The sequence below is a fragment of the Solenopsis invicta genome, chromosome 6 (assembly GCF_016802725.1).
Source record: "Solenopsis invicta isolate M01_SB chromosome 6, UNIL_Sinv_3.0, whole genome shotgun sequence".
NCBI classification, from domain to species: Eukaryota; Metazoa; Arthropoda; class Insecta; order Hymenoptera; family Formicidae; genus Solenopsis; species Solenopsis invicta.
This window is the reverse complement of record NC_052669.1, coordinates 14,874,977-14,892,489: the sequence shown is the minus strand read 5'-3', so window position 1 is coordinate 14,892,489 and position 17,513 is coordinate 14,874,977. Positions and strand designations below refer to the sequence as shown.

Here is a 17,513-nt window from a genome sequence, read left to right as displayed (position 1 = left end):
CGGTGTTATGTGTCTTATTGGCGCTTCGCGCCGTGTTTTCGCTGTCCGGCGGTTGTTCGGCCGGACAGCCCGGAACGGTGGACGGTCCGAGGGGGGAGCGGAAAGGCGGTTTGTTACAAGTTATTATTCTTGAAACGTAAACAATATGCAATCCCATGAGTTAATCGCAATAGTAACGAAAATTTTTTTATTAAGTCTGAATGAAATTTATTATCTTCTTCATATATCATTAAGCATGTCGTCCGTTGTTTTGGCACGTCTTCGTTAGTATTCTTGATGCTGAACGGTACCGGAGTCGTGTTCTCATGTAAGAATTGAGGACTTTTCCACCAAATTTTATGAGTCTTTAATTTATTGGTGTTTATTCCTCTCGATAACATATCCGCTGGGTTTTCTTGTGACTTAACATGATGCCACTGTATGTTTTCGGCTTCATGATGTATAGTGGCTACTCTATTAGCCACAAAACTTTTCCAACGGCTCGGATCTCCTGCAATCCACGATAACACTATTATTGAATCGCACCAGTAGTACATTTTAATTTGAATCGTCAGCGATTGCAATACAATTTTACCCAATTTAGCCAATAACACGGCTCTACACAGTTCCAATTTGGGAAGTGACAGTGTTGTTATGGGGGCCATTCGAAACTTAGCACGTACTAGTCTTACCGTATATTGTTTACGTGATGTAATACTTCGGACGTATAAGCAGGCGCCGTATGCTTGTTCCGACGCGTCGCAAAATCCATGTATTTCTATCCTTTCAGGTGCATCACTCAGAAATCTTCTTGGGATTTGTAACTGTTTGACACTATTTATGTTTGATTCCCATTAGACCCATCGATTTTTAATTTCAGTAATGATGTTTTCGTCCCAATTTGTCTTTAATTTCCATAATTGTTGAAGTATCATTTTTGCTTCAACAACTATGGGTCCTAGCAATCCGAGCGGATCGTAGACCTGTGCTACACTGGCTAAAATATTGCGTTTTGTTATTTTATTTTTCTTGTCTGATAACTTTACCTTGTATTGTAGCCCGTCTTCCATATGTTCTATCAGAGTCCTAGAATTTTTGTGGATTCACTTAATTGAACTGTTTTTTTGTTTTTATTTCCTTTGCAGATCTGAAGCGCGTTTGAGACCCATTTTCCTAATTCGAATTTAGCAGACGAGAGTATTTGACTAACTTTATTTTTGAGCTATATGAGCTTTTCTGCGAAGTCAGCTCCTGTTAATAAATCGTCGATGTAGAAGTCGCGTCATATAATTTCGCTTGTTTGATGGTATTTGTCATTATTTTGTTGAGCTATTTTCTTCAAGCATCTAATTTCTAGAAATGGCAAGCACGACATTCCATATGTCACGGTATTAAGTTCAAATACTCGAATGGGCTCTTCTTTATTCCACCGCCATAATATCCTTTGTATCTTGAGATCCACTGTTCTCACCTTGATTTGACAGTACATTTGAATTATGTCTCCGCTCATTGCGTATTTATACTGCCTCAACCGAACAATTTCAAAGAGACTTTCTTGAATGATGGGTCCAACTATGAGCAAATCATTGAATGACTTTCCAGTGGCCGTTTTGCACAACGCGTCGAATACAACTCTTAATTTTGACGCTCCTCTGTCTTCCTTTACTACAGCATGATGAGGGATGTAGTATGCTGTATCACTCGATTCGTTTTTTAGTTGAATTTTACTCATATGACCCAATGTACAATATTTCTTTAGGAACTCGTGATACCATGTCTTCAACTCTGGTTGTTTTTCTAATTTACGTTCTAACGCTTTTAATCGTTTTGTCGCTATTTGAAATGAGTCTCCTAACTCTTCAATTTTTTCTTTTAACGGCAACTGTATCACGAAGTGGCCTTCGTAATCTCTTTTTTATGTAGATTGAAATTGATTTTCACATAGTATCTCTTCTTCCAAACAATGCCTCGGTTGATCTATTTCCTCAACCTTCCAGAAATTTTCCAATTGCTTGTTAAAAAGCACGTTAGTGGACATCCTGCAATATGTGTTGCTGCACTGTCTTTTCTGACTTAATAAGGTGCCTGAGATAATCTATCCCAACAATATTTCTTGGCGTACAGGTCCATGCTTGTTATGTCGGATCCTCTTGGTACCCATGATATCCCAGAAAATGGAAGCTCCCAACAACACATCAATGTTACTTGGTATAAAGTAATTGGGGTCTGCCAGCTGTAAATTAGCTGGCACCATTAGATTATTTTTATCTATTAAATTTATTGGCAAACGTTCTGTTATTTTTTCAATTATCAAAAAGGGACTCAAAAGAAGTGATTCTAGATTTAATTATTGTGCGAGTCTTTTGAAGTGCGCTTACAGGAGCATGATTTATGCCCATAATCGTAGTATTAATAGACTCTTGTTTTAAATTTAATCGTTTATTTAAATTCTTTGTAATAAAGTTGGATTGCGATCTACTGCCAAGTAACGCGCGACATTCGTGTGCAATTTCGTTGTGATCACAAATATAGATAATAGCAGTTGCTAGGAGTACTTGCGGGTCTCCTTTTATACCGCAGTGATTGAGTACTGTAGTTGTGTTGTCACTGTTCAAAGCAATGGGTTGCTGAGGCGACTGTTTGTTGTTCACAGAATTCTGATCCTCTCTTTTATTTTATTTCTCATTACTAGCGGAGTCGGTTCTATGTACTAGCGTATTATGATAACCTTTACAAATTTTGCAATTTAACGCTTTACAATTTCGTTCGTAAAAACCTTTAAGACATTTTATGCACAAAGGTTTACCTTTTACTTCTGCTGTCCTATCTGATATTGACATTTCCAGAAAGCGTTTACACTCGTGCAATTTATGATCGCCAGAGCATGTCACACATGGACTATTTGCCGCGACATAAGCTTGAGTTACATTTTTTTGATGGCCTGTGTTCAGCTTCCCATTGTTTCGAGTTTAACTCCCAGAAACGCTTTGTGAATTCTGGTTTGCTCTATTCACTGCTTCTAAAAACGCACTACGATTAAAAATGAAATCTATAAATTCAGCTAATGTAGGAAACTCTTTTATTTCCCCTCGCTTTGATTCTCACTCCCTTTTTTTTTTTTTTTTTTTTTAACGGGGGGAAAATACTCATGTACCCCGGGTTGGCTAAACCACGGGAGTGTGGGACTCGGGACGCGGTACCCCTCGCCGGCACAGACCGCTTGCGCGGCAGAAAGTTGGCGAGGCCCGGCCCGCCTACCCACTAAAAACCCACCGAGCCCATCTCGCCCCGTTGCGTGGAGGGACCGGGATTGATGAAACACACGCCAACGTCCCTCCACTGGGGATCGGAGCATGAAGCTCCCCGACGCGCCAGTTCGTCGGGTTGGGAGTCGGGCTTTGCTGGCCCAGCCGAGATACGTCAGCCAGTAGGGCCTAGCCCGACCCCGGGGATGCGGAGCGAGGCATCACGCACCCCCGCGCCCATTTAGGGCCATGGAGCCGCTCCCGACATAACGCCGGTGCGAGCCCCACGCCCAGGGACGAGCGGTCGCCGCCGCCCGCCCCACCACCTCCCGTCCACGGCGCTCGCGTGGCCGGGCCGGACACCAGGGGAGATCCCGCCTAGTGTCGGGCCCCATCGGCCTGGGCCCCGTCCCGTCGCATCCCCCGAGCGCTAGGGGCAGCTAGGGACGGGCACCCGAGGAGCGGCACTATCGCCGCTTCCCCTTGCCGAGGACGGGCGGCCCCGGGGAGGGCGCACTGGGCGCGCCTCCCTTGGGCCTCGCCTCCCTCGTGGCCTTACTCCCCCTCCGCTCCCTCTGCGGGAGGATTCTCACTCCCTCTGAGAACCTTTGTTGAGCTTGGGTAAAATAATGTGAATAATTATAGTATTCCAGGTTTTTATTGGTTGGCCGAGTTTTAACAACGATTGTGTGTATTGCGAAACATTGTCTACCAATTGTCTAAGTTCTATACTATATATGATTCTATGGGAATGGCTGGCAAGTCAATCAACAGTTGAATAAGATACTGCACAGTCAGTCTTTTATTTTCATACCTTTTTTTTAATAAGTTCTATGCTACTATATAGTTATCATTAGTAATTTCTAATGAACTGATTATTTTGGCCGCCTCCCCTGATAACGCGGAGCGTAAATAATGTAATTTTTATACATTAGGTAAGTTATTATTAGATGCAATCAATGACTCAAACAAATCTCGAAAAGGTATCTATTGTTTATAATTTCCCTCAAATTTTGGCAGATCAGTGTTTGGCAATTTCACATTCAACCGTACTACAACTTGCCTTTGTTGAAACACAAGTTGTGCATTTAAGGTTGCATTTTGAGAGTTAAGTGATTGACTTGTTATACATGCTCTACGAGCCTTAGTAATTATTGCGTGAAATGTATCTTCAAAATTAACTTTTTATAGTTGTTGCTCTACTGAGTCTTCAATATCATCAATTTTATTTTGTATTAAGTCAAATTCTGTCCATAATTGTTCAGCTTTCTCTAATTTACTGGGAAGTTCTGCTAGGTTTTCAGGTTTCTCCTTAGCTCTCAAAAGGAAATTATTGAAAATAGTGAGTTTGGCCTTGACTCGACCTCTCTGTTTGACTAATTGCGCGACGTAGTTTCTCTATTTTACAGAACGTAGAATGTTATTCAAATGACTCGATTGATTTACTCTAACTTAACCTAATTTCCACTTATCTGTATACGACAGATTTTCGATGCGTCTACGTTGTATAATTTCTTGTCCTACTCAAGATTCGGCAATGGAACATCCTCGGATAGTCGTTGGAATTCTGCCTCAGTCAGCTTATAGATACTACGTTGATCACTGCTTGGCGCTGCGTAGCCTCGTTGTCAGTAAAATATCACGTCTTGTGCCAATTGAAAAGAGTTGTTCATAGACAAAATCCGACGATGTCTCTCGTGATACGAGAGAGAAGGGGAGAAAGGCTGCGTGTGTTCTTCGTCCAGGACAATAATGCTTCTCGTGTTGCTAACGGTGAGCTCGCGGAGTGCGAAAGAGAAGTCGCACGACGATCCTCTGGTGGCCCGCCGTGCCTCGCGTCGTGCGAGAGAGAGGGCACACGACAATCCTTAAACAGACGCCGCTGTGCCTCGCGGAGTGCAAGAGAAAAGTCGCACGACAATTCTCTGGTGGCCCGCCGTGTCTCGCGTCGTGCGAGAGAGAAGGCGCACTACGATCCTTTGGTGGCCCGCCGTGCCTCGCGTCGTGCGAGAGAGATGCCACACGACGATCTTTACGCAGAAACAATTGATCTTGCGCCGTGCAAAAGAGATGCCACACGACGATCTTTCTAGTGCCTCTCGTCATGCGAGAGAGAAAGAGATACTGTTCTGAGATTTTAAGATCGAAACAGTGATATTCCGCAACGTGCAAAAAAGACTGCCTCAATTTCTTAACAGTAGGCCGGTTGTGTCTCGCATATTGTGCGAGGGGGGGCTATACCCGTCTCACTGAGCAAATGGCAATGAGTTACCTGTAGATTCTTTGTAATGGCGTTCCGGCAGTGTCTGTCGGCAATGGCCGATTTTTTTTATTTCGGCACCTTACGTGTTTGCCTTATTCAGTTCAAAGGACCAATGTGCGTGCCATAATGGACGTTCCTGCGTGCATCGTCGGTTTGGGTCTTAATATAAATAACGAGGATTCTTTGACGGAACACAATATATATTTTCTCGGAGATTACAATGTTTGGCTACGTTTGCTTTTCAAAGCTAGTTTTTCAGTCGCTAATGGCGGCAATAATGGTCTTCTTCTTTTTTCTCACTGTTGCCAACTCAACCCTTTTTACTAGATTAAGATCGATAAAGCCAACCGTATGTAGATTAACGCACGCAAGGAACTAGCGCTAAGCGCCATTTATGGAATTGTACAGTGAGACTGTACACATACGTATATATATATATACACGCACGCACGCACGCACGCACGCACGCACGCACGCACGCACGCACGCACGCACGCACGCACGCACGCACGCACGCACGCACGCACGCACGCACGCACGCACGCACGCACGCACGCACGCACGCACGCACGCACGCACGCACGCACGCACGCACGCACGCACGCACGCACGCACGCACGCACGCACGCACGCACGCACGCACGCACGCACGCACGCACGCACGCACGCACGCACGCACGCACGCACGCACGCACGCACGCACGCACGCACGCACGCACGCACGCACGCACGCACGCACGCACGCACGCACGCACGCACGCACGCACGCACGCACGCACGCACGCACGCACGCACGCACGCACGCACGCACGCACGCACGCACGCACGCACGCACGCACGTACAGCACAAAAATATTGCTGTAACATTGCAGAAATATTTTATTGCAAGATTGTAATATTGCAGAAATGTTGCAAAATATTGCTGCAATGTTTCAACAATATTGCAGCAACGGTAAAATGTCCGCTTTAACAATATTGCTGAAACATTGCACGTAATGTTGCAGCAACATTGTAACATAACGTTTATGCAATATTATGCTCTGCGTACAATGGAGGAGTACTTGCAACAATATTGCAGCAAAACGTTACACAGTGTACAGCAATGGAGGAATACCTGCAGCAATATTGCAACAACATTGCTGTAACGTTGGAATGCTAATTACTGCAAACTTATGTATTGTATGGATTAAATATTAGACATATATAAAATTAGAAATAAATATTAAACAAAACGCACAATAGATACAAATAAGGCATAAAATATTATATTCACTGTGCGTTTTACATTTAAGAAAGGAAAGTCATGTAATCGGCGGAAAAAAGTTGACTTTCATAAATTTTTTTGCGGCACAAGAATTTTAATAAACTGTCCATAACTTTCTCACATATTTCTTATAATTCTACACCTACGAATTATAAGAAAAAATATGGACAATTCATTAAAAATCTTATGTCGCAAAAAAATTTATAAAAATCAACTTCTTTTTTACTTTTTCTTGATCTTCCCTCGTTAATGCAAGACCTTACTCATGAATTATATAGAACTTGACATAATATTCTTAAATAATAAAAATCTTAGGAAAACGCTAGGATTTTGAATAAACACAGAGTATAATATTAGAACGGTCAAATTAACGAGCACAATTAAATAAGCAATTTGATTACAATTTGAGTTACAATAATATAATTAATTAAGTAATATAATTAATTAGGGACGACGTTTCGGCTTTACTTAGCCTTCATCAGCCTATAAAGTACATATATGTAGTAATTAAAAGTTCATTTTGTTTCAATTATCTGAAGATGACAGTTTTCCCTAAATTCTCCTTTTTATATATATATAAAAAAAAAAAAAAACATATCGTGTGTCGCATACCGTCTGTGATTCTTTAGATGGCGAACGAGCAATCGTGCATCCGATGTTGTGTGTGTGTGTGTGTGTGCGCGCGCGCGCGCGCGTGTGTCTTTCCAAGTGTTGAATCCTCTCAGCAGTACTGACTTTTTCTCCTCCCTTTGCATGATGGGAACTCACAACATGATAAACATTCACTCGCGGCTCCATATGCAAGTTATTTTTCACGTAGTATTTGCCGCGTTTGTTCTCTATATGACGATGGAGTTTATTGTTTTATATGAATCGAAAATTTTTTTCCGTAGGTAAATTAAAGCAAACTTACTTGGAAAAGTATTTGGACGGTAATTGTATAAACGTTCGCCATCGTCGACGGTCTTGTTGTTGAGACAGACGGAGCACAAGTGAGGCAGAATCGTTAAAGCAGGAGTCAGTAACGTTTCTTCGTATTATCTTTAAGCAAGTCGAATAAACAAAAATAGGAATCATGAAGAAGATCTGTGTCATTCTGTGAGTTTAGGTCGTTTGTTTGTTGTTTTATATGTATCATTTCGGAAATTAATCTTTTTTGGTAATTTTCTTCGGTGTCAAGAATTTTTATTTCCTTCCAATTGAAGGAATGGTCAAAAAATATTCTATGGTTTGTTATGACTGAGTGTTTTGAAGGATCAAGTTTTATATTATTAATATGCTCTTTTGTTCTAGTCCTCAATTGTCTCTTCGTCTGTCCCACATATGTGGCATTGCAGTCATTACAAAAAATCTTATAAACGACATTGCTACTGCAGTCCCCCTCCATTTTGTCTTTACGTATTTTTATGAAATTGTTGATTTTATTTATGCATCTGTAGCCAACTGTAAATGTATTTTTGTCTAACAGAGATGTTGTTTTTTCAGAAATATTTCGAATGTAAGGGACGACAATAGATTTTTTTGTGTTCTCATCTTTTTTTGTTTGGTCTTGATCATTTGTGTCTTTGATGATGGTGGGTGCCAGTTTTGTATTGAATAAATTTTTTATTCTTGTTCTAATGTATTTGAAAATGAATTCCAGAGGGTATTCGTTTTTTTATAAAAGTAAGTAATCCAAAAAGAAGTAATCCAATAATTAGTTCCAAGTTTTTTTGTTGGAAAATGGAGTGAGAAAGCATTAGCGCTCTGTCCACCATACTATAAATTGTTCCAATTTTGTGGCATATAGGGTGGTGAGTAAAAAACGATAAATAGCGACCAGACAAAGTTTTTTTATGGAACCAATCAATAATGATTGTATTGTCAAGTATTTTTAATGAAAGGTCCAAAAAACTTAGGCTACGGTCCTGTTCTAACTCAATGCAATCTGTTATGAAAACTGTTGAACGTCTTAAGAATAAAATTAAGTGAGTTCGTAGGTGCTGCCATAACAATGTCGTCGACGTAACGATAGTAGAACGGTGTTTCTAAATTTATTGACTTTAACGCTTTTTTTTCTAAATCCAGCAACACAATATTCGCTATAATATGGTGATAGGGGTGATCCCATTGGTGTGCCAAAAGTCTGTTTGTAAAAAACTGTATTAAAAGTAAGAGTAGAAAAACGTAGAAGACAGTATAAATTTTAAGGCAAATACGAATTCATCTAATGGAATCTTTGTATTATTCTCTATTAACGACCATCTCTTGCGAATACCGTCTATTGCCAAATCCAAAGGAATATTTGTAAACAGGGATTTCGCATCTAAAGATATTAAACAATATTCTTCACTAATTTTCATTCCCGATAGAGACCTCGCGATATCGAAACTGTTATAGACTTGTCTCGAATCAATAGGTAAACTAATATTGATGATCTTATGTAAGAATTTTGCAATCGGATAAAGAGCCGTGTTTACCGAGGAGACGATAATTCTGAAGGAAAAATTCTCTTTGTGTACCTTAGGAAGGCAATAAGCTTTTGGAATTGTGGAATCACTTGAGTGGAGAGAGAAATATGATTGTTTAGAGATAAATTCTTTGTCATACCACCTTTTTAATGTAGTATTTAGATCTTCTTTTACTTTTTTTATGAGATTATTTTTGATTATCGAATATGTTTCTTTGTCATGGAGAAGTTGTTCCATATTGTTAATGTAATCTAGTCTGTCCATTGCTACCGTGATATTACCTTTACACCTTTGTCTGCACGTGTAAATATAACATTCGGATTCAATTTACAAAATTCTCATGTGGCTCTTTTCATGCGTAGTAGTTCCTTTTCTACCTCATCTAAACTGGAATTGTTGTGTAGAAAATTATGTAGCAACAGAATGACTGAGTTGCGAATTTCTCTTCTTTCTTTCTGAATGCATCTATTGCTCTCAATGTCTTTTATGAACTCAGTTATGCTTGTTTTTTTGTTGGGAGGAAGGCAAAAATTACCGCCAAGTTGTAACAGGTTCAAGACACTCGGGGGAATTTCCGTCTTTGAAATATCCGTCTTCGAGACACACGCACGCACGCACGCACGCACGCACGCACGCACGCACACATATAGATATATCTTTAAATACAGTAGTTAAATTTTATGTAAAGTAACTGTTTTTATTTTACAAAATGCCAAGACGAAAGATAGAACGTACTTTAGAAGAAGAACAACAATTTCGACAACGACGTCTTGAAAGAAATGCAGAAAATCGACGTCATCGTCGTAAGAATGCGAATACAATAGTTACTAACAACAATTTGTCAGAAACACTTAATGAAACATGTTACAACAGCATTGGTACAATAATTGGTGATCAAATAATAAATATGAGTAATGTTGGAGAAAATTTTAAACCATCATACCATCAACGTACAGAATATTAGACTTATTACAGATCACAAAGGATAAATCATCTTTATTTAAATATTAATAGTGCAACATTAATTAATGAAGTAAATGAATATTATATTGGCCCTATGAATATATCTTGCGTTCATCGTAATGCAAAACATTTTGCGGCTGAAAAAATATCTAATAAAGGAAATTCATTTCATGATTATTGTAATCATGGTGCAATTTATTTAGATTCATTACCTCAACCCCCACAATTTCTTTGTAATTTATTTGATGGTAGTCATATAAAATCTAATAACTTTTTTAAACATATTTATAGTTATGATAGTTCATTTTCATTTGCATCATTTAATGTTAACTTAATTAATTTTCCAAATAGGCCATCTGGTCCATATTGTTTCAAAATACAAAGACAAATTTATTACCAAATAAATGCACCACTGTATGTTCAAAATGAAAGTCCAACTTACGGCCAGCTTTTTATTACAGATTCTAATGAAGCGATAAATTATCGTCTTACTGTAAGTTCAGAGTTAGATTTAGAAATCACACAAAATCTTGAATATATAATGCGAGAATCTAATGTATTTGCTCAATCTTTTTAATTAATGGGTGAAGAATTAAAAAATCTACGACAATTAGAAATAGAATCTGGAGAATTGTTTCCAGAATTGCAATTATTATTTACGTTAAGACCAGGTATGGATTAACGGTGATATAATGCTCAAAGAACTAATGAAGTTGCAGCTGTTTTTCGAACCACTGCTGATGAAGGAATTCCAGAATCATATGTAACAATATGTAATAAAAATACCAAAACTTTGCAAAATGTTAGTAGCTTTGTAACAAACCGCTTTTCCACTCCTCCCTCGGACCGTCCACCGTTCCAGACTGTCCGGCCGAACAACCGCCTGACAGCGAAAAACTAGAGTCCCTAGAAGTAGAGAGTCTGGACATCTCGGGGTTCCACGTAATTGGATGCACGTGATTGTGCACCTAAAATGGCAGCATCAATACGGATCCCTGTTTAATTTTCTTTAGCCAATGCGATAACAGCATACAACACGTTCAAGTGCACACAATGATAAACATACACACACATAAAGCTCACGTACGTACACTGACATATTCATCACCGACATTTTAGGGGCAGATGTCCAGACCCAGACTCTCTACTTCTAGGGACTCTACGAAAATACGGCGCACAGCGCCTATAAGACTTTCAAACCGGCGTAGCGCGCAAACACGCATCTGCGCGTCGAGGAGATCTCCGCGCGCACGCGCTCGAGAAGCGACCGAAGTGGCTTTCGCTGCCGATCTCGAGCGGCAGGGATTCCCCCTCCGTTCCGTACCCCCGCACTGTCCCTGCCCTCGAGACTCGACTATATAAGCGCCGCCGTTTCTACAGTTGAGGCTTCTTTCCGTCCAAATTTCCGTCCGCAAAGAAGTGCCTCCTAGAGCTAGCCTGAAGTTAAGCGATCTTAGTTTCTGCCAAGAGATCTTGACGACTAGCCGTCCGCTTCCTAGACCGCCGACTTACATACGGGTTCAAGTAAATCTTGGGCTCCACCGGGAGATCCTGGTAGTCGGAGCATTCCCGATCCGCTCTTCCTGCTCGGCATCGACTCACGCCTCGGGGTGTGGAGTTCCGCGCCTCTACTAAGTGATCTTGGCGTGAGTGCCACCGCCGCACAACATCGCGGTATTAACCGCAGCGCGTCGCGACCGTTTTTGAGTTAGAGTGCAGCTGTACCTCGCGCGCGACATCTTCTGCCGTGACCGCGGCCTTCAGCAAGGCCACGACACCGACGCGTAAACAGGGATTCCGAATTCCGAGAAACTCGGCTCGGAATCCCTCGCTTGTACATAACGCCGCAACTTGTAAATACCGCGTTCAATAATTTCCGTTTTCGGCATCCGGGTTCTATTTTCCGTTTCCGTCCGTCCGCACGTTCTGTTTCCGCTCGTCCGTCCGCGCGTTATAATTTCGTTGTCCGTCTGCGCGTAGAAATAAGTTCTCGTTGCGTCCGTCCGAGCGTCACCGCTATTTGTCCGTTCGCGCGTCGCGTCCAGAACGCTACTGCTTTGTGTTATACCAAACTCGAAATAAATCACGCTTTGTTCACCATCAACAAACGTCTAGGCGACCTCTCCGTGTCCTCATCCGCCGAAGTCACGCCGTGCGCGGAAAAGTCAGGTCGTTACAGCATGATCTAAATGTTGAACCATGGATATATTTATTATTTTATCCATATGGCACTCAAGGATGGCATTGTAATTTAACAAAGTTAAATAGTAATAAACGAATAACTAGAGGTTAATATATTAAATATTGTATAGCCATTCGTGATGAATTTAATGTTTTTATTTTAGGACATCGTTTATTTCAACAGTGACTTGTAGACAGTTATGTAAAAATTGAAAAAGACAGAATAAATTATTGTAGAAAGAATTACGCACTGAAACTTATAAAGTTTAAGAGATTATATACGAAATATGGCGAACAATTTAAATGGACGTATCGAAAAAATGGTTATACTTCCTTCTACGTTTGTTGGATCACCGCGTAATATGTTATAAAATTACCAAGATGCAATGGAAATTGTTGGTGAATTTGGTAAACCGGACCTCTTTATAACTATGACTTGTAATCCAAAATGGCGTAAAATCGAAGTAAACCTTTTACATGGTCAACAAGCCTCTGATAGACCTGATATTTGTGCACAATATTAAAAAAGATTATTTAATTAATTTGATTGTAAAACAAAAATTTTTTAAAGAAGTAACAGCCTATGTGTATGTAATTGAATTTTGAAAACGCGGTTTACCACATATACGTATGTTAGTTACTATAAAATATAATTTTAAAATAACAACACCACATATTGTTAATAAGTTTATTTCTGTTGAAATTCCTGATCCAAGTGAAAATAATGTTTTACAAAATGTAGTTATGAAATACATGATTCATAGACCTTGTGGCGATTGGTGTTTGATAAATGGAAAATATTCAAAACATTATCCTAAACCATATCAAGAAGAAACCAGAATGGATAAAGATACTTATCCTTATTATTGTCGAAGAAACAATGGCAAGAGTTTTAAACGCCCTGGTGGATATGTAGTAGATAATTGTTATGTAGTTCCGTATTGTCCTATTTTATCGATTATTTTCAATTGCCATATAATTGTTGAAGTAGTTTTAAGTATCAAATCGGTTAAGTATATTTATAAGTATATTTACAAAGGACACGATGCCGCTGCTATAACAATTGAGCCTGAAACAAATAATGTAATTATTGATCATGATGAAATACGTAATTTTATTGAAACTCGTTATGTTGAACCGGTAGAAGCCTGTTAGCGTATTCTTGAAAAAAATCTACAAGATAAAAGTCATGCTATATTTCGTTTGCTAGTTTATCTTCCTAATGAACAAAATGTTATAATTGAAAATAAAGCCATTGAAGAAGCAATGACTTCTGCTTTAAATCAAGTTACTATGTCAATTTATTATTTCTCCTTAAATTATCGCAATGAAGAAGCAAGACAATACTTGTATGTAAAAATTCTACGCTATTATAAAAAAGAGAAAATTAATGGAAGAAATGTATCATATTGGGTCAAACGCAAAAGTCATTATAATTGTATAGAATGAATGTATTCCGTTAGTCCAACACAAACAGAATTATTTCAGTTACGACTATTACTATTTACTGTAAAGGGAGCTACAAGTTTTGATAATTTAAGAACTGTAAATGGAGAAATATGTCAATAGTTTACAATGGCATGTTTAGGTTTAATTGAAGATGATGATGAGTGGAAACGAGCTATGAACGAAGCTGTTGGATAGATGATGCCCCAACAACTACGTAAATTATTTGTACGTATATTATTACATTGTCTACCAATACATCCTGAAGAACTTTGGGAAAATTTTAAATTAGCTCTGTCAGAAGATTATATTCGATACTTTGGATTATTACAAGGACAAAGGAAAGCATATAACCAAATTAATATTATGCTCTGTGCTGAAGGTAAAAGTTTTGCCGATTTTCCACAAATGGAACAATTAACAGAAAACGATATAGAGAATGATTATATGACACTTGAAGAAGCTATGGAAGTTGGTAACAGACAATATGAATAGTTAAATGATAAGCAACAAGATATAGTAGATCTTGTATTAAACAAATTAGATGTTAATAATCGTGATAATAATTGTATTTATATCGATGGTCCAGATGGTTTAGGTAAAACATTTATATATACAACTATATATTATTTAGTCAAAATTCGAAATAAACATATATGAACAATGGCTTTTACAGGCATTGTAGCGACGTTATTACCAGTAGAAAAAAACAGTTTATAAAACGTTTGAATTACCGGTTCCATTATTTGCCGATTCATCATCCAACATTAAAATTCAATGTAAGGAAGTTCATTATTTGAAAGAAATAGATTTTTATTTGGGATAAAGCACCAATGGCCCCACGGTATGCTCTAGAGATTATGGATCGAACGTTACGTGATATCATGAATAATGATCTACTTTTTGGTGGAAAAATTTTGTGTTAGGTGGTGATTTCATATAACTTCTTCGTATTAAAGTATGGTACTCGAAATGAAATCGTGAATTTTTCAATCAAATTTAGTTCTATTTGGAAACAGTTTATAAATTTTTCTTTAACGAAGGGTTCTTCCCGAGGAAATTGGATTTGCAAAGTTTGGATATGGGAGATGGCATTGTAACGCTAGTGGATTTCGTGCGGTTCTGGTAGGTGTCAGGATACGGTTGCGGATAAGCTCGCCAGATTGGTCGGGTTCGGTATAATAATCGCACTCGGTATTTAGCTGATAAACATATTAGATCTTTATTTGGATGTGATATTTACAAGTAGCCTCATAGCTGATTGCGTCTAACGCCTCGTGACAAGTGGACCCAGCCTTAGCGGGGACGCGATTGGCTCGCGGCGGTCGCGACGACCAATTGCCGCTGAGCGGTCGGATTTGCGAGCGGTGGTAACGATAAGCGCACGGTGACGCGTGGACTAACGAGCACGCTAGGCGAGGGCCAAGACTGAAGTTCAAAACAAGAATTTTAATAACCGCGAGAGTACAGATGAATCGGTAAAGTGACAAAAGATAATTCTAACTTATAATGAGACATAATAAGAACTGAAGTACTAGAACTACGAAATCATAAGAATACAAATAACTCTAACTTAAATTAAATCGCGTGGTTTAAAACGGACTCGGTGTCCGGGGTGGTCGGGGAGCCGCGGAACGCGGGATCGGAGCGACGGCGACGATTCCGCATCTCGCCCGAGCCGCTTCGTGCAAAAAGAGGCGAAGTTCTCGTCAGGACGCGGATGCCCTGACGAGGCTTTAGGTTACAAGAGACTCTTCTCTGAGGGAGAGGACGGATGGGATTGGCTAGGGATACCCAGCCTGCGGACTCGACGAGGATGCTCGTCGTGGGCGGTGATTCGCCGAGGATACTCGGCTACGGAGCACGGCGAGGATGCTCGCCGTGATTGGCTGTGTACGGTATTCGGTATGACAGGATTAGCCGAGGATACTCGGCTAGCCGAAACAACGAGGATGCTCGTCGAGGGTAGTCAGGATGAGGCGAGTATTCTCGTCCTCTTGGGAGTCGGAGTGCGGTCGAGGATTCTCGACCTGTCGGATTCGGCGGACCGGGAAGATCTGTCTCGGCGTTCTCACTGCTGGCTTATATATCCGAACGCACGGTTGGGCGGACCAATCCGTGCGTTCGGTCGGCTGGCCCGGAGTGGGAGCGTTGCCGAACGCCACGGGCGGCGCGCGTGCTGCCGCGTGATCGCGACGGCAGGTTGGCTCGGTGCGTGCACGTGGCGTTCTGCCGGTGTATTGCTCGGGTGGACGGAGCGGAGTGGCAGTGCGCGCGAGGTGGAGGGACGTTTTGTTACAGCATATTAAATGATTCTAACGATAATATACAACTTTCTGATTGTTGTATTGTAATGCAATAAAAGATATCCATTAATGCCGTTTGTACAATATGTATATTGTGATTTGATACAAAATAAAGAATTTAATAAAATGGACATGTGTGCAATACTTTCTGTGAGAAACGCCGATGTTGATAAAATTAATAAACAAGTTGTCGAATTATTACATACAGTCGAAGAACGAATTTACACAAGTAAGATAGTATAGACAGTACTGAAAACTGCGATAATAATGGTGGCATTAGTGAAATTTTGTTACCAGAATATTTAAATACTTTATTTCCATCATCTCTTTCACCTTATGCATTACGTTTAAAACCGAATTGTATCGTTATGTTGATTAGGAATCTCAGTATCAATGAAGGTCTTTGTAACAAAACTAGATTAATAATTATTGAACTGATCATTTACTAAAATGCAAAAACCTTAACAGGTGATAAAGTAAGAGATATTGTTTTTCTGAATTGTATAACATTGTATTGCAAAAATGTATATCTTTTTACTTTTAAAAGAAGACAATTTCCAATAAAATTAGCTTTTGCTATGACAATTAATAAATCACAAGGACAAACATTTGACAGTGTTGGAATAGACCTTCGTAAAGATGTATTTAATCATAAGCAACTTTATGTTGCTTTTTCAAGAGTACATTCTTGGCAAGCATTAAAAGTTTATCTTGGTAACCAGCGCGATAATAAACAAGTTAAAAATTATGTTTACAAAGAAATTTATATTTGATTGCTTTTTTTTTAAATTTATAAAAATATTTTTTAACAAATTATGTAACATATTATTTACAGAGTGTAGATATTTTACATTTACTTATTCTGTTCTAAGTTACTTTCTCTCTAAATTTTTGAAAACAAATTTTCACATAATATACTACTGTGTCCAAAAAGTAAGGTGACATTGCATTTATTTCGAAAATTCTTTATTTATTCTTGCAAATCAATTTCGTCCCCTTCAAAGTAATCCCCCCCCTGATATAATACACTTATTTCAACGGATTTTCCAATCTTCGAAACAGTTGTAATAATCGATTTCAGGAATGGCCTTTAGCTCCTTCTTCGCAGCGGCTTGAATCTCTTCTATCGACTCGAAACGGTGATTCGTGATTTTTTAACCAAAAACTCGACTAATATCGTTCCACAACCACCGTATTCACCTGATTTGGCTCCATGCGACTTCTGGCTATTCAGCAAACTCAAGCGGCCGCTCCGGGGACACCGTTTCGCTGCGAAGAAGGAGCTAAAGGCCATTCCTGAAATCGATTATTACAACTGTTCCGAAGATTGGAAAATCCGTTGGAATAAGTGTATTATATCAGGGGGGGATTACTTTGAAGGGGACGAAATTGATTTGCAAGAATAAATAAAGAATT

General features: G+C 39.5%; 1 protein-coding gene across 1 annotated transcript; it reads right to left on the bottom strand.

Moving 5' to 3' along the window:
* Positions 1 to 1,261: 1,261 nt before the first annotated feature.
* On the bottom strand, positions 1,262 to 2,233 carry LOC113005149. The gene is made up of 2 exons (XM_026140292.2): positions 2,102 to 2,233; positions 1,262 to 1,861 (listed from the first exon to the last, which is right to left on the bottom strand). Exons 1-2 carry the CDS (start codon positions 2,231 to 2,233, stop codon positions 1,262 to 1,264), a joined length of 732 nt encoding a protein of 243 aa, XP_025996077.2.
* Positions 2,234 to 17,513: the final 15,280 nt, after the last annotated feature.